This window comes from Sceloporus undulatus, chromosome 1 (genome assembly GCF_019175285.1).
Source record: "Sceloporus undulatus isolate JIND9_A2432 ecotype Alabama chromosome 1, SceUnd_v1.1, whole genome shotgun sequence".
Lineage (NCBI taxonomy): Eukaryota > Metazoa > Chordata > Lepidosauria > Squamata > Phrynosomatidae > Sceloporus > Sceloporus undulatus.
In genome coordinates, this window is record NC_056522.1 from 231,680,677 (window position 1) to 231,699,106 (window position 18,430).

Genomic DNA, 18,430 nt, shown 5'->3' on the forward strand with positions numbered 1-18,430 from the left:
TAACCCCAATGAATGTGGAGGGATGAGTGTATATGAATAAGAGCTATATTTGTGTTATTCTGCAAAGACTACACCTTCCTAAGTTTGTGGAGGGGATCTCCTCTGTTTTGCACCAGTAGGAACAAATACATCATGTGAGTATATGAGAGAGGGCCCTCTCCTCTTTGGTGATCTGTTTATGGAATGTCCTCCGCTTAGGGGCCCAACTGCCACCAATGATGGCTTCATTTCAGTGCCAAGCTATCTAATGCTTTTATCCAATTTGTATATGGTTTTAATTCGCTTTTACCCGTTACATATTTTGACTTTTTTTACTGTTATAAATTTTAAATTATTGTAACTAATTTCATTTTACACCACTAAGGCATTTGGAGATAAGACATAGCTCTAATGGATGTTTTTATACACCATGGATTCTTAACCAAAATATTTCAAATATTATGAAGAAACCTGAAAAAAAGATATACATTCTGGGTTGCTTACTCAATAAGCATTGTGGATTATCAGCTTTTCTAACTCTTACAGACCACTGAGGTGCCTGAAGAGGATCCAAGTCTCTAAAAAAGAAAAAAAAATGTTAACCGCTGCATTAATTACGCATATTGAAGACAGCAACCTCAAGGACTTCCATATTAATCCTCCACATACTAATAACAGAATACATTTAATCCCACTTTCCATTTTTTACTTATTTAGTTATTCTTTCTTACTTTGTCTAATCCTGTTATTATCATCTCTGTCAACTCAAGACTATCATGCATAGAGCTAGGTTCCCAGAAAGGCACAGTACCTCTTCCTCTTATATATGGCATTAGTAGCTTATTACATTTGAACTATCAAAGGCCTTTGGTGTTTATCTAATTACTTTTCTCATCATCATCATCATTAGCAGCAGCAGCAGCAGCATCATCATATGAGATTATGCAAGATCATGAATCTCATGGAAACATGCAAGGTAAGATACCACAACTGAAAAGAAAGATCTACAAAAATGGGAGTTTGTTGGTTTGGCCCATGACCATTTCAATAATATATCTTCTAAAAAGGGATGGGGAAGGATTTAAAAAAAAAAAAAAACTTTAGATCTTCAAGATTATGAAAACCAATACAGTGGATTTTGCTAGAAAAAGCATTGAGCGTCCGCACGTTCTGTGCGCGAGTGCGTGACTAGCATCTCGCGGCGTCACATCCGGGGCACAAAAAGAAGCGCCATTTTGTGGGCTTCTTTTTGCTCCGCGAGGGAGCCGCACGGTTTGGCCGCTGCGGCTCCCTCGTGGAGCAACAGGCGGCACTGGCAGACTGCCGCTTTTAGGTGGTCTGTAACGCGCCTAAGTTAGCTGGGATTCTTAGACAAGGTAGGATCTTGAAACAAGCTCCTCAGATATTTGGATTAGAAAAACATAAACAATATACTTACGAATAAACATCATTATCTACAATTATGCCCTCTGTTAGATGAGGCCATGTAGTTGCTAAATGGAGTTCACTAAAAACAGAAGGAAGTACAATTGTAAACAGAGTCCAAAAATCAACACACTAACACTGGCAATTGTTCTGATCCAAACCTAGCCTTGTGTGAAAAGTAGGGCTCCTTCCATCCACAGAAAGCTTTTGCTCTAGTCAGGGATCCTATTAGCAGACGTGGAGAGAAAGAAGACTTGCCAATTGTCTCTCTTTCTCCTCAAGGGCACTAACAGACGCACACACATGCCTCAACTCTACCTGCACTGTGAATTTACCATTATCATTTTTCTTCTCCTGTATGATGTTTACATTTTGGTTGACGGGGGAAAAAAACAGTGAAGCTTTGAAGGTTTGCATGATACCTTTTGTGGCTGGCCAATAAAGTGATCACTCTTTTTGGATTATGAGGTATGGTCAACATGGCTATCCCTGAATACTACTCTAAAGGGTTCCCTTATCCTCCAGAACAGTTTTACAGAGGGCACAAGGGACTGCAGAGAGAAGAGGGAATCTCCCCACTACACACCTTCCAACACTGGGGACACCCCAAGCCAAGTTCCATCCCATACCCAAACTGAAATTCAAGATTTACGCCTATAGCTTTACAATCCAGTACATTTTGTGTTTGCAGTTAACCAACAGCACATATATTTACTTTTATCCTTTAAATATATGGATGTTAAAAACTTAAATCACTTCCTGGCTGCATAGTGTATAACTGAATTGAGACAGCAATGTGCCCTAATGTTCCATCCACAGTAGATGTTTCTGAGTTTTCTATTGGAGCAGCTGGATAGAAGTATTACATTTCTAGGAAAAATACAAATGTTTATGTGCAGTGCCACAAAACCACTACTTTTGGGTAACAAGTACATTTGCAAAGCCTTATTCATCTGCTATATGTTAAGTCACAGAAAATTACAAGAACAAAATCAGTATTAAAAAGTGCTGCTGTGTGGCAAAGTGACTTCACGTGTGGACTTCCCAAACCAACAAAGACAACTTCATTCAACTGGCCTGCATTATTTACCATATTAGATCTTACCTGATAGGATCCTCACAAGCGCCAAATGGCAACTTTCCAAATTCAAGGCCTCCAACTTCTCCTCCAACTAAAGCATCAATATCTATTGACAAAGCATGTTGTACATTACATCAGCATTAAGTAACAACACTCACTGAACAACTGGCTAAATGCAGTTTTATACCTATTTCAGGTGAATCATTAAAATCAGTGGGACTTAAAATAGTACTGATTAACAAGTCTGACTCATTTCAATGGGCGTGCTCTTGATAAGACTATAACTGGATTTAGCTCAATATCCTAAAACAGATAGTAATCCATGTGATCTGGAAAGAAAAGAAAATAGCCACCACAAAGTCTTAATATCCTAGTTACAAATGAACTACATAATCAGACATCATTTTATACAGATTATTTTCAGACTTATCAAGTGAATCAAGGGGGACACACCATGCAGTTTGCATATAGCCTCTCCCATTTTTGTGGTCTCACTGCTTAGTTTGCCACTGCACTGCTGCAATTCAGCAATGATACGGCAATAGCAAAAACAAGCAATGCACCTGAACTCACAAGGGGCTGTTTGCTATCACTGCAAGAATAAGCAACTTCTCTTTTAAAACAAGGCACAAAGAGAGTGCACACCATGTTTTAAAATCACATGATGATTGTTGGAACTCTTCCAAGAAATTCTTATATGAGAGACCATTTGTTTGTAACAACGAATGCATCCACACTGTAGAAATAATGAAGTATAACACCACTTTAACTGCCACGGCTCCATCTGACAGAATCCTGGGATTTTACCACCAGCACTCTTTGGCAGAGAAAGCTAAATACCTTGTAAAACTATAAATCCCAGAATTCCATAGGCTGCATTATTTCTGCAGTATAGATGCACCCTACATCTACATTGTTGTGAGGGAGGGAGTTCTACATCAGAAAAGAATTCACTGTCAACAGGAAAATATCACTAAGGATTACTTAACTTCAAGAATGTCTCTGTGTTACTGGAACTCTTCCACATACCAGAATAGGTAATATACTTCCAAAATATCAAAAATGGCTTTATTATTTCTAGAACCATTTTCAAACTCTCTTCAATTATAAAAGCAGCCAATCAGATTCAAAGAGCCCCCTCTTTGTACATTGCTAACTCCCTGTCTTGCCAAAAGTCTTTAGTCGCATAGTTCTTTCTATCTGCATCATTTTATATACTAAATTTGATGGAATAAAGCTGTAATATCCACATAATCAAAACATAACATGACATAATATAATAATTATTATAATTATAATATCCCACCTGGTGGCTGTTGAGGCCAAAAATACTGCTGCCAGTCCTGAAGCACATATGTAAGTCTAATGCTTATGGTTATTGGAGGTAAAGGAGTTAATGGGCAGCCCTAGAAGAAATACATAAAGAAACCCATAAGAAGTTAGGACCAAGATTTGTACATTTTTGTTTTAGTCTAAATGGGACACAAAGAAATATCTGAGAACAGAGTCCCAATATTGCTATGATTTATTGCATTGGATACAAGTACATAAAGATCATTCATCATTCTTCTTTCGAAACACTCAAATTAAACAGTTTAATATTATAACTGGTAAGTAAGTAAGTTACAATAAGCTGGCACAACAAAAAGCTAGTCTACTTATTGCAATTAGAAACCCAAGACTCTTTTGGCCTCAAAATTTCTGCTAGCAGGAGACACACGTACTATAAATAGCTATCTCCTTGTATTGCACAGCAACCTATGAAGCTTACTTGAGTTCCAGAAGCAGCCTGAGATAAATAGTGGTGACTATTGTTCAGAAAAGGAAAAGAAAGCTCTACTGCACATGCAAATGCCCCTCAGTCCCTTTGGCAGCATAAGCTCAGTACATTAAAGTGAAAGAAAACAGCTGATGATTGCTGGATACTTATATGGATTGCCCACTCTAGATCTGATCAGTGAATGGGTGGACTCCATTATAAAATACTCAATGTGAAATTATACCAAATAATATTGGGTGAAGCAAATGTATGCTCAGTGGAGCTAAATATCCAAGGACCATGTGGAGTAGTGGTTTGAACATTGGACTACAACTGTGGAGGCCAGGGTTTGAATCCCCACTGGGTGTTCTTCGGCAAGTTACATTCTCTCAGTCTCAAAGGGAGGCAAAGGCAACCCTGATCTGAATAAATCTTGCCAAGAAAACCCTGTGACACTTCACCAAAAGTCAGAAACAACTTGAAGGCACACAGTAACAATTCATCCATTTATTCAAGTCAGCATTTAACGTTTCAGTCTCATGCACTATGCAATTCTCCATGTATTTCAAATGTACTATGCCTATCATTTAGAAAGAGCAAATCTTTAAACACATCAGAAAAGACCACACTAGATATTTCATCTTTCTCCAGGATGATAAAAGGGGAAAGAACTAAAAAAGTAAGATTAATAGCAACAACTGTTATGATTACGTCCCTAGAGAGGCCAGTATGGCCCCATCCCTGCTCTCCCTTTGACAGCAGATAAAAACAGTTTTCAAACTGACAAGGGTTGGGTTATAAATGCTGTGTAATTCAGATTTTAAGGTTTATATATAGTTTAATACATAACTGTTTTAACTTTTACATTTTTAGTTGTTTTTTTAACTTTCATATTTATACATTTTAATGTTTTGGGATTTTTTAAAAATTGTATTGTTTTAAACTTTCTGTTCACCGCCTTGGGTCCCTATATTGGGAGAAAGGTTGCATATAAGTAAACAAAATAAGGAGAAGAAAACTCCATTCATTTTTAATCCCACTGTCATTAATGAATAGGAAGATAAAGAAAAATGTTTTTAAAAATTTATATGAGGTTATTAACATATTGCCTTACATACCAACAAATTATTCACATCCTATCTCAAAGGTGTCTTCAGCTATAAACTAATCAATAGGAGGATATAAGGAAAATGTCCAAGTCTTCCTGATCAAACCAACAGCATCATATACATTTTCATCAAATCATGTGAATAAACCAAAGTCTGTATTATGTCCACAAGATCTGAAGTATTATTGTAGCTGTTCCTGCCTGTGCCCATGAATTTGCATCCCATCTGCATGAACTAACAGAAGATGAATATTCATCTCGCTTTGGCCTGTACAATATCTAGGTTTGAATATAAGAGTTACAGGTAGAAGAAGCATTTGACTACTCTTGTGAAGAAAATCTTGGCATGTGCACTCACAGTTATACTTACAATCTTTGATTTGAAGATGTCCAAAAGTCCTGATAAATGAGTATACTGACTGGGCACTTTGCGAAGATGAACCATTTCAAAATCTGTTCTGACTCCAGGACCCTGACACTCTCCAACATACATTCTTCGCCACTTGTGATGAATTTGCACAAATACTGGCACCTGGCTGCAAAATATTCAGAAGTTTAAATATGTTTTAAACAGACTATAATCTAGCAAGCCAAAATCCAAAACACACTGCAGAAATAATCCTGTTTGAGATCACTTTAACAGCCCTGGTTCAATGCTATGGTATTCTGAGAACTGTAGTTTTGTGAGATATTTAGCTTTCTCTGTCAGACAGCTCTGGTGCCACAATAAACTACAAATTCCCAGGGCTCCCTAGCTCTGAGCCAGGGCAGTTAAAGCGGTCTCAGACTGGATTATTTCTGCAGTGTGATTTGAACCAGAGTGCAAACAGACCACACAATTTGCCATGATATCCTAAACCCATTTACCAGGAGTCCAAACTATGCTTGAGATTGTTAGAACAATCAGCCATGTCAAATAATATAAAAGAAGAATTACGGAAATTAAGTTAGTCATAACAAATATTAGGTTCCACTAATTTCAATTATTTTAACCTATTGCGTGTATGTGCTAGAAAACTCTAGCCAAGTTTCATTTTGCAGAACATGTGCACAAACTAAAAACCAAGTGCACAGAAGGAAACATATCCTATGCAGTGGGCCCTTGGTATCCACTGGGGTTTAGTTCCAGGAAACCCGACAGATGCCAAAATCTGTGGATGCTCAAGTCCCATTAAAAACAATAGCATAGCAAAATAGTGTCACTTATATAAATGGCAAAACAAAGCTTGCTTTTTAGAATTTATATATTTTTAAAAATATTTTCAAGTCATGGATGGTTGAGTCTGTGGTAAGGAAACAGTGGATATGGAACGCCTACTGTATACATATGCAGTTATCTATATATCCTTTCCAAATCATCATAGGGCTAAAACACACTGCAGAAATAATCCAGTTTGAGACCACTTTAACTGTAGTTTCTTGTAGCACCAAAGCTCTCTGACAGAGAAGGCTAAATGTCTCACAAAACTAAAGTTCCCAGACTTCCCTAACATTGAGTCAGAACAGAACACAAAGAGGTCTCCAATTGGATTATGTCTGCAGTGTGTTTTGGCCCATAGTTTACAAATACTGTTACTCAAATTCTGAAAGATCACAACTATTAATTCCACACTGCAAAGGCTTGCTCTCCTAGTATAAAGAGAGTATCAGATCATCAATCTAGAAATGTACTGTAATTTTCTGACTAGGAATACATTCTATATATTTAAGAGAAATATTATGTGAGAAAGTAAATAAATGTATCTTTTTGCTCTTTTCCCTTTTGTTCAGAAGACAACAGCAATTTAATATTTGAAACCATAAACTTTCTCTATATGTTCTTTTGCTGTCAATTAAATATTTTTCACTCACTAGAATTGCATATGTTACAACAGCCAAATACCAACAACATCTGTAGAATTTTACTTACCATCCTGTGTTCCCCAACGCAATAGAAATTGAACTCAGAAGGAGATTACATTTCGATTCACTAAGAATTGCGTCATTGTTTGCTCCTGGTGCAATAACTACAAATTCACGCAGACCATACCTAGAACAAAAGGAACAACATTATCTATAAATATTAAATTCTACAATACACACTGTGTTGCCTTGGTACTGGAATATCAAAAATATACTGTTCCTCAATTGCTTATTCTTATTCCATTAATTCTATCTTGAATTACTATCTATTGTTTTATATGTATTTTGTAGAATGTACGCCACTGGCAGGTTTCATTTTTATTGATTTTATTGTCTGTATGTACAGTGCTGTGTAAATCTACAGTGCTATATAAATAAAGAAGAAGAAGAAGAATATTTGTTCAAGGGAAGCCTAATTTAAAGATAAGTATACTTTTATTTATTTGCAATGTGCTGGATCCAGACTTGACCCTTTCTTCTACAAAACAGAAAAAGACACTCCAACAGAAGCTCACAGCTAGAGGAAGAGGGACAGGGCAACGATTTTCACAGATTTGATCTTTCCCCTGCAGTCCTCCACACTAAGATTTACTAGTTATGCTTTTCAATAAAAATTAAGAACACCAGCACTAGTAAAATCTGATAGCACAGCTCTAGATCCAGCAGTATACAATACTATCCAACAGCACTGTTCTCTAGATGATTCTACCAGATTATTATAATTATATTTATGATGTTGTTAATCAAGTTAATCTTCAAATACTACATATATATTCATGAAGAACAGTTTCTATGAATGTGTATGTGCGAGCCTCAAGCTCATACACAACTAGGGTTTTCATTTTCCTCCTTCAGCAAAGTGCCAAGGAAACTGGTCACCTATCCTTTTGTTTTCAGTTTACCAAAGTTTACCACTATATCCAAATCCAATTAACTAGGGTTTACTGAAATAAGTCAGTTTCACAAACCACGGTCTGAATATTGCTTTTTTCAGTAAACCACAGACAAGACTAAGAACTGTTTGTCTAGGAAGGAAAAAATCCTGATATTTGGCTTTAGAGACAAGCCCAAGGTTTGCCCAGCCTTGTTCATGTGACACTCAAACAATGTAATCATCTTAGGAATGGTCATTCTTACTGAAAATGACATATCTGTATGTCATATATGACATATCTATATATGCTGCAACTATAATTTAGCTGAAGAAGCAAAATATAATAAATTAAATTACAAACATACCATCTCACTAGGCAGTGAGCTCTGGGAGGAAAATCATTATTCATACAGAGAAGATCCTGCATAGCAACTGGAAGAGCATCTGTAAAACCATTCAAAAGGTTTAAAGCATCAGGTCTTCACATTTGAAATCAGCAAAAATGTTTATATATAGAGGATGCAAATGGATTAGCAAAGAACAAATGGATTAAAATTGTTTTCATTTAAAAAACTAACAAGTTTACTGAAACTAAAGGTGGATTCAGATTGAGCAGTATGCAACTGGGCTGTGGAAGTGGACTCCCCCAACCCCTTACAACCAAGACAACACATCTGAAAAGCCTACGCAGAGAGTAAGAAACATAGGAATCTGCCTTATGGCTACTCAGGCTATTGGTCAGTATTGTCAGTGCTGACTGGCAGCAGTTCTCCAGGGTTCCAGGAACAATTGTTCCTAGTTCTTTCTAGAAATCCCTAGTATATCCTGGTGGTGTCCATCCCAAGTATTACCCAGGCCTGACCCCAGCTTACTTCTGAAAACAGGTGAGATTGGATGTATTTAAGGTGGTATGATGGTCAGAGTTGAGGACAGATCTTCCCTGAAAATTGAGCAGCAGCACCTTTCACCCAAAGAAGGCAGATCCTGAATCCAACCCAAGGCATTTTTAAAAAACTATAAATGTTTGGAAAATATGTATGTTAGTAATATCCCTAATGAGCAGGTTTATACACAAAGCTAAAATAGCCCTTCCACCTAGCATGCTCTGAAGACCCACAGAGGCAGCAATTGGGAATCAACCAGCAATTTACAGCAGAGCAGACTGCTGGTTGTGGCAGTTTTCTTTTCCTAGCTTGGAAACTGAAGAAAACAGTCATTTTGCCATGACTAGCAATCTGCTCTGCTATAAAGAAGTGGCTGATTCCAGACAGCCTGCCAGGAAAAAGAAGAGGCAGAGAGCTGAGGAGGAGGAGGAACAGACAACAAAGTCAAGAAGGAGATGGGAACGAGGGATAGCAGAAACAAGGGGGTTCTTCTGCACTGCCTTGTTTGGTTGCCTGGCAGTGGTGGCAGCAGCAGTTGTGCCTCTCTCTTCCAATGAGGAAGTGGGAGAGAGAAATCCACAGCTGAGGACATGGCCCTCCTAATTTAGCCCCACAAACAGCTAGCATTTGCCCATTGCTCTTCTAGGTATACTACTGCCAAGGTTCAAAGATCCCTCAAGGAAATATGTGCTAAAAACATGTACTGGCTCTGGGAGTCATACTTGGTAACAGATGACCAAATCCAGTGTTACTTCTTGATTGACAACAGGCCAAAACACATTGCAGAAATAATCTAGTTTGAGACCACTTTAACTGCCCCAGTTCAATGCTAGGGAATTCTAAAAACTGTAATTTTGTGAAACATTTAGCCTTCTCTGTCTGAGAGCTCTGGTGCCATAATAAACTACAATTCCCAGGCAGTTAAAGTGATCTCAAACCACCTCACTTCTGCAGTGTGTTTTGGATCATACACATAAGAGCATATTTTTTGTGTATGAAAGTATAGCATTTTATATAATTTTGGAGAAGTAATTGATTTTTAAATTTAAAATCTAGCCCTGTAATCAATTCAGGTAACCCTTTTTTAAAAATAGCCACTTGGATTCAATACTCTGAAGTGGAGAAAAAGAGAAACAAAAACAAATAAAAATGCTTCTAATTCATATGAACTAAAAATACAAAGATTGCAACAGTCCAATCCTATCCACGTCTACTGAAAATTCAATAGAGTTCAATGGCACTGACTCTCAATGAAGCTTGTACATGGCAACAAGGAAAGACTGCAATTTTATACTCTTTTACTTGGGAGAAAGTCCCACTGAAGGAACCTGTGAATGTCTACTAAAAATAAAGATCTCAATAGTTGGAGGAAATAAATAAGGGAAAGTGTACTGTGCAAGGATGCAGATTAATATATTTTCTACTACTTCTCAGATCTGTATGTACTGAAGTCTGTCATATATTACAGGAGTTATTTTCCAGATGGATTGTTACTTCACCATACCTATGAAACCTGTTTAACAGGAATCATCCAGTGACTAAACAAACATTTAACTTCACTCTCTAAGTTACAGGATATATTTCTTCAGCACCCATTTAAAGAATAAGCAATCCTAGAAATAGTTTTCACAAAACAGTCTATTCTTTATTACAAGTAGAATTGAAGGTAAATTTATTTTACCTACAATACTGAACTGGAAAAGAAGACTGAGGAGCTCAATAGACCACCCCTTTTAGTGCTGGATCGAGGCTGCGGCAACTCCATGCTGCGGCTCCAATCTCTCTTTTCTGCAGCACAAAAAGCGGCTTCTTTTTGCACCCTGGAAAGGGTGCCATAGCCGCCAGTGCACAGCGTTTCCACGCTCCTCTGGTGCTGAGTCATGTAGATGCAGTGCCAGATAAGCGCCATGATGCTGCACACTGTGTGGAGCGGCACACACCATCATACTAGACTGGGGGCAGAGTCCGGGCATGTGTCACATGGTCACCATGCCCCAACTCCGCACCGGGCTGGACCTAATGGCCAGTCTGTCAAGCCTCTGAATGACTAAATTTAAGCTCCTTTATCTTTTTATGGATGCGTCCACACTGATGATATAATCTAGTTTGACAGCACTTTAACTGGCATAGCTAAATGCTATAGAATTATAGGAAAGGTAATTCTGTGAACCATTTAGCTTTCTCTGTCAGAGAGCTCTAGTGCCATAACAAACTACAATTCCCAGAATTCTACAGCACTGAGCCATGGCAGTTAAAGTGGTGTCAAACAGGATTATTTCTGTAGTGTGGACACATTCTATATCACTTTAAAAGAAATGCTCAAGATCAGGCCACTAATATTTTACAAGTTTCTATAAACTGAAAAGGAAACCATCTGTTTTTATGTATCAGTGTTTCCAGGAAAGTAAAGTGCTATTGAGTTGGAACAGACTGGCTGGTAAAGCCTGCTTCTGGGAAGCTTGGGGGTGTGACATTTAGACTCCACACACCCACAAGATGTCCGGAAGCTACCCTGACCAACCAGATGTGGGTGGCTTCAAGACATTCCTGGGGTGCAGCGTTTATACTCTGCACACCGTCGGAGCAGCTTGAAGCCACCCTGGGGTTGCAGCCACGCTGCCTAAGGCAGCTTTTTACCAGCTCAAATAGGAGTATATCTCTTCTGCTTCTTTTTGGGCCAGCTCCATGGTGGATTGCGGCCGCAGCGTGTGGTTGCCACAGTGCAAGGCTGAGCAGTGCTGCAGCTGCCCCAATCCGCCCTTTTCGGGCAGTCTGTTCCGGTCCATTGTGCCTCATAATAATAAAACAGAAACACCATTAACCCAGAAGATTTTAGCATTAGAAAATGTGGCTACCTTCCACTAGTTCTTCTTTTGCATCCTTGTCACTGGATTCTTGCACAAGGTAATGATGCGTTACAGAGAAACGGAAATCAGCAAAAGCAATCTCATCTGATTTCTCCTCCCATGTTTCAGTGGTATATACACCCTGCATACCAAACAGTGCACACATTGGTAAAATTATCTGCAATATGGCTTTAATGTATATGTCATATGAATTACTATAATATAAGTCCACTGCTGTTTCCAAAAAGTATCTGCAAGTTTTCTATACAACTCTGCAAAATCTAACACGGGATAGAGAATCACTGCCCTCCTGGTGTAGACAAACTATTACTTCCATTATGTCTCAACACAGATAAATAGAAATTGGAATTCCAGCATATCTAGTGGGTCGTATGCCCTCTAGTCAAGATCAAACAGAATAGGAATATCTTTCTATCCTTACTAAGACTTAGTTCAATTCAGAAAGGTAGTCCTGTTCTACTAAGACTTCATGTGTTCATTGTTCCCAATCCTATCAATTAGTTCCCTCATTTCCTTGTTATTCTTTCTCATCTATCTACTGATTTATTTTATTTTTTCCTATATTTGGTTAAGAGATTAGGAATGTTACATTTGTATTGGCCCCACAATTAATCAGAAACAGATGTCCTTACCTTTTCCAAAGGTTTGCCTGATGAAACGCCAATAAGTTTCCAGTCATTCAAAACCTCTTCAACTCTGGAAATAAACCTAATGAAAAAGTTGTCACGTTGACATTATTATCATGCAATGCTTGTGTTATTCCTAAAGATAACAGACAATCTTTAAGGTTATCCCTACACAGACCACATTATAAGAACCTAATCTACTCTAACCTCTTTACCTTAAGTTGTTTCGGACACTTGTTTGAGAATTAGCAGAGACACATTACTCTACCCCTCACTCCAATGCAGATCATGGGCTGGAATGATCATGGGCATTGCCAAAATAGGCCAAAAACCAGGCTAACACATCTAGGTGCTAATGCTTAGGATTTCTGCTATCTCAGGGAAAGGATGTAGCAAATCCCCTCTAAACAAATCTTGCCAAGAAAACCCCATGATGGATTCGCCTAAGGTCGCCATAAGTCTAAAATGATTTAAAGGGACACAAAAGCAACACATGCATAAGACTACGCTCTTAAGGCTCACCTATTTCCATGCATGCATGTTCAGCCCCAGTTAGTACTTGGATGGGACACCATTAATGAATATCAAGGACTACAGGCTACATTTCAAAAGAAAGAACTGCCAAAACCACCTCTGAGTATTCCTTGCCTAAGAAAACATTATGAAATTCATGGGGTCACCATCCATTAACAGAAAGCTTGAAAGCACATACACAAGCTGGCATTTAAGAAGTGCTGAAGAACCTCTCATCAGATAGATTTCCAGCAAAAACTTCTTAGAGTAGATTCACAGTTAAAACAGACAATGGACATTATAACATGCTTTATTATGTACTTCTCATAAGTACATATTTTATACATTTGAGAACAAATCTTTTTGCTTACAAGCTTGTAGGCTGCCCACCATTCTATAATCATTCACTAAGAAGAAATTATCTCTGGTGTACCCTGCTAAATATGCAACTACTACCTAGAACAATTGGTATTTTTTCCTATGACAAAGTAAAGGGGTGTTTGTTTTTACATTGTTCTGTAAATTGTTTCTGCTGCCTTAGAGAATAGGATACAGAGCAACCAGTCAGCAGTGAAGCTACAGGAAAGGGGATTCCACCTCAACATTAGGAGGAGTCTCCTCCTAATGGAGGTCTTTAAACAGAGACTGGATAGCCATCTATCAGGGATGCTTTGATTTCATGCTCCTGCATGGCAAGGGTTTTGACTGGATGGCCCTTGGGGTCTCTTCCAACTTTATGGTTCTAAATCAGATTTAACAATGCTATCTGCAAATCAGAGGACTGGTAAAATTCAACAATGCACAACTGAGGCAGAAACAGTACTGATTTGACACATTCTTTAAGTTAACCAAGTTGACAACCATACATAATAACATTTCAAGTTTAGGTTTTTTTAAATGCAGGTATTTCAGCTATTCAAATTTCTCAGAGCAAGGGGAAGTGGGAAACCCATGAAGTATGCTTTGCTCTTTACTTACAGCCTATATGCATGGTACTTTCTTCACCACAGGAATTAACACGCTTTAGCTACTATACAGCAACAATTATTTTATGACACTACCACAGTTGCAATGGTCCATGTACCAATATAAATCCCAACTCAGTGATACGATATGTACAAACCCCATTCTTGCTATCTCGTCAAATTCGCTGTTGTTGTGAGCCTTCAAGTCATTTCTGACTTATGGTGACCCCAAAGGGAACCTGTCATAGGGTTTTCTTGGCAAGATTTGTTCAGAGGGGATTGCCATGGCCATCCTCTGAGGCTGAGAGCGTGTGTGACTTGCTCTAGTTCACCTAGTGAGTTTTCATGGCCAAGCATGGCTTTGAACCCTGGTCTCAAGAGTCTTAGCCCAACACCCAAACCACTACACCATGTTGGCTCTCTGCTAAATTGGTACCCCTCCAAAATTGGGGGTTTCTCCTGTTTGCCAAGATTATCTGATAAACACTGGCATTCCAAATGCATACTTTATATTCATTGTTGTTGTGTGTCTTCAAGTCATTTTTGACTTATGGCAACCTTAAGGTGAATGCATCAGGGGCTATTCTTGGCAAGATTAGTGCAGAGGTGGTTTGCCATTGCCTTCCCCTAAGGCTAAGAGTATGTGACCTGCTACCCAAAAAAGGCTGGTTCACTCTAAGGCTGCCCCTCCAAAACTGAAGGAGGTGCTTCTCACAGATGTTGCTATGAGTATACGGTACCTTTCCTCCTCCATCCTCAACTCCCTAAATTCAGGAGCCCAGCCATCCTGAAAAAAGCAGCTTTGGCAGGTTATTTGCAGGGCACGAAGGGAAAATGCTTTTCAGTTTCCCAGCCAGAACCTGAACTCTGAAGATTACAAGCCAAGGCTCTCCAGAGTGGTGTAATTGTCTGACTGGATTCTGGAGACCAGGGTTCGAATCCCCGCTCAGCCATGGAATCCCACTGGCTGCCTTGGACAAATCACACTCTTTCAGCTTCAGAAAGCCCTGTGATAGGGTCACCATATGTCAGAAAAGATTTGAAAGCACATATCAGCAACCCTCCAGTGGCAAACAAGGAAAAAAATAACTGTACAGTATAGGAAAGGGGTAAAAGCTTGCACCTCTGGGATTTCTCTCTCCAAGTATGACTGGTGTCCATGTTGTGAATTTTGAGCACGGTTTTGCTTGTATGGGAGATTAATGCTATGGTCCTATAGTTGCTGTGGTCTTTTGTGTCTCCTTATTTCTGAATGGGGATGGATATTGATCGTTTCCAGTCTATTAGCTACCATTTCATTTTCCATATTTATTCACACATGCCAGTTAGCAGCGATGAAGATTCAAGATTAAACTGTTTATTATTTCTCCATTTAAAAAAAAAATATCTGTGTATATATAGAGGCATTTAAAAGTTGAAATTTGCAAGATCTAGGGTAAATATCTAGTGTATTTTAATCTAATACATTTAATTTAAAAAACCATGTTGGTTAGCACTACAGTTGATTCTGTCTCTGTGGCCGACATATTAAGTCAGAAACAATTCAAGAGCGGCAAAGGAAGGCTGTCATTGGAAAAAAGCCTCAGAAGACAGCAATGGCAAGCCTGTGGTCAAGAAAACCACTTGACAGTATGGAGCAGTGGTTTGAGCATTGGGCTCTGACTTTGGAAGGCCAGGGTTTGAATCCCTGCTTGGCCATGGAAACCCACTGGCAGACCATGGGCAAGTCACACTCTCTCAGCCCTGGGGCAGGGTTGCCATGAATCAGAAATGACTTTTAGAGTGGCAAAGAAGGAGGGAAAAATAACTGCATTATAGGAAGAGGAAAGGAGGGAGGGAGGGAAAGAAAAGAGAAGAAAAGAAAAAGTGAGGCGGTGCTAAGGAAGCCATAAAAGACGAGCGAGAGGAGACTCCTGGAGGAAGGAAGGAAGGAAGGAAGGAAGGAAGTGAGGAAGGATGGCAGGAAGGAAGGAAAGTAAGGAAGGAAGGAAGGAGGAAGGAAGTGAGGAAGGATGGCAGGAAGAAAGAAGGAAGGAAGGATGGCAGGAAGAAAGGAAGGAAGAAAAGGAAGGAAGGAAGGAAGGAAGGATGGATGGATGGCAGGAAGAAAAGGATGGCAGGAAGAAAGGGAGGAAGAAGGAAGGAAGAAAAGGAAGGAAGGATGGTAGGAAGGAAGAGAAGGAAGGAAGGAAGGAAAGAAAGAAGGCAGACAGGCAGGGCCTCCTTCCCTTACCTCTCCCATTCGGAGGCGGTGGTGAAGTCGGTGATCTCGAAGACTTCGGATTCCGGCTGTGGAAAGAAAGGAATAAAGAAAGGAAGGAAGGAAGGAGTCAGAAGGGAAAGGAGGGCTGCTGGGGGCCCAGCCCCGAGGGGCCTCCCTCCTCCTCCTCCTCCTCCTCCCTCCTTCTCCCGCTCCGAGGTGAAGAAGAGGGATCCTGAGTGAGGAGCCACCACTTACTTCACTGTCGGCCGCCATTTTGCGCAGCCCTCTGCCGCCAAAGAAGACGTCGCGTCCCAGTCCCGAAACGAAAGGGATTCTGGGAAGGAGGCTAAGCGTTGAAGGGAGGGGAGGGAAGGGAAGCCGGCGGCTGGCAAAGGCCCCGCTCCACAAGCCTGGTCCTTGAAGACCAGCGTGAAGGCCCCCAAACTGTGCTCTTCAAGGGCTTTTGGACTTCAGCTCCCAGAATCCCAGTCTATTGGACAACATGGCGGAGCCTTCTGGGAGATGAAGTCCAAAATGTCTTCAGGGGCACAGTTTGGGGACCACTGGGCCACACTCTCTCAGCCTCAGGGGAAGGCAAAGGCATAAGCCAGGGGCACCAAACAAAATCCCTTCTTTAAGAGGTTTTTTTGGACTTCAGCTCCCAGAAGCCTTGGCCATGTTGGCCCAATAGTCTGGGATTCTGGGAGCTGAAGTCCAAAAGCCCTTGAAGAGCACAGTTTGGGGACCAGTGGACTCTTAGGCCCTCTCTGAACAAATCTTGCCATGAAGGCCCCAGGAGGATATACTAGGGTTGCCTTAGGGTCGAGAACTGCCTGGACTAGGCACACAGCACTCTTATTATAGCTCTGCTATTCCAGTGTAACTGCTTTGGATGCCTCTTGTTGCATTCTGGGATTTGCAGTTTAAGGAATGGCATTTAGAATTCTCAGCCAGAGAGCTCTTAGGCCCCACTGAACTACAAACCCCAGAATGCAACAGGAGGCAGGCAGAGCAGTCAAAGTGGAATAGCAGCACTATAAGAGGGTAGTGCAGTAATATAGTGTCAAAATCATTATGGTTAGCACTACAGTACATTAAAAGCTACCAAGTGTTTAAGTATATTGGGGTTTGCCTTTGGCCTAAACAAATTATTTCGCAGAGCAGTCAAAGCAGAATAGCAGCACTATAAGAGAGTAGTGAAATAGAGTGGACACACACAGACACGCTTTAGGTAAAGAAGCTATTAAATGACCACCATTTTCAGAAAAGGAAACTATTAAAATAAAATAATAATAACAACGTAAAACGAACAACGTCTTCAGCTGTCCCTTCACTGCGTCGAGTCCGAACTCAGAGTGTACTAGCCTCAATGTAGAATTAAAGTGATTTGACACCGCTTTAATGATTTCATGGCTCTGTTCTGTGGAGTCCTACGGGATTTGTAGTTTGATGAGGCGTTCGGCCTTCTCTGTCAGAAAGCTCTGGGGCCTCACCAAACTGCAAATCCCATGATTTCATAGGACGCACCCATGGAAGTTAAAAGTGGTCTCAAACTGCATTATTTATGCAGTCTCTGAGGTTGCATCCACACTGCAGAAATAATCCAGTTTGTCACCACTTTAACTGCCCTGGCCCAAAGCTATGGAATTTTGGGATCTGTAGTTTTGTGAGAGATTCAGCCTTCTCAGTCAGAGAGCTCTGGTGCCAGAACAAACTATCCATGGAGCCATTGCAGTGAAAGCAGTGTCAGACTGCAATATTTCTGCACTGTGGATGCAGTCTGTGAGTGCATCCACACTGCAGAATTAAAGCAGTTTGACACAGTTTTAACGGTCCCATGGTTCCATCTTGTGGAATCCTACAGGATTTCTAGTTTGGTCTGTCACAGAGCTTTCCTACCTCATCAAACCACAAACTCAGGATTGTGTAGGATGGAGTCATGGTGGCAGTTAAAGTGGTGTCAAACTGCTTTAATACTACAGTGTGGACACAACTTGCACTCTTGCTCCTTTACTTCAAATTCTTACCCAGATATTTTGCCAGCAGCAAAATCCATAAACTCTACTTTAGACCCAGGACAAAACTCGACGGATTTGATAAGGAAACCTTATTAGCCACAGTTACATTAAAGCTAGGAAGGTTACTAAAGTTAAGGTTTGGAAGGTTGTAGATGGTATTCACCAAATGTTTATATATTTAGTTTGGCAGAGAACTTTCATAAAGAAAGACTCCTGCCGCATCAGA

The 18,430-nt window shown here is 40.0% G+C and overlaps 1 protein-coding gene across 4 annotated transcripts in view; it reads right to left on the reverse strand.

The window, feature by feature from the left end:
* Nucleotides 1-16,652, reverse strand: part of RAB3GAP1 (RAB3 GTPase activating protein catalytic subunit 1) — a 43,532-nt gene extending 26,880 nt beyond the window's left edge. The window contains exons 1-11 of one of the 4 annotated variants that reach the window (XR_006104083.1): nt 16,442-16,652; nt 16,217-16,272; nt 12,512-12,587; nt 11,868-12,000; nt 8,494-8,572; nt 7,262-7,381; nt 5,723-5,888; nt 3,792-3,891; nt 2,510-2,591; nt 1,418-1,486; nt 484-557 (exon numbers count right to left, since the gene is read on the reverse strand). Coding sequence is in view for 3 of the 4 variants with exons in the window: in XM_042468515.1 (XP_042324449.1) it covers nt 484-557; nt 1,418-1,486; nt 2,510-2,591; nt 3,792-3,891; nt 5,723-5,888; nt 7,262-7,381; nt 8,494-8,572; nt 11,868-12,000; nt 12,512-12,587; nt 16,217-16,272; nt 16,442-16,459 (973 nt within the window). In the remaining variant the exon portion in view is untranslated. Of the gene's footprint in view, nt 1-483; nt 558-1,417; nt 1,487-2,509; nt 2,592-3,791; nt 3,892-5,722; nt 5,889-7,261; nt 7,382-8,493; nt 8,573-11,867; nt 12,001-12,511; nt 12,588-16,216; nt 16,273-16,441 lie in introns of those variants that run through there. The other 3 variants (XM_042468515.1, XM_042468525.1, XM_042468534.1) reach the window with 3 other exon arrangements.
* Between the last annotated feature and the right edge of the window lie 1,778 nt (nt 16,653-18,430).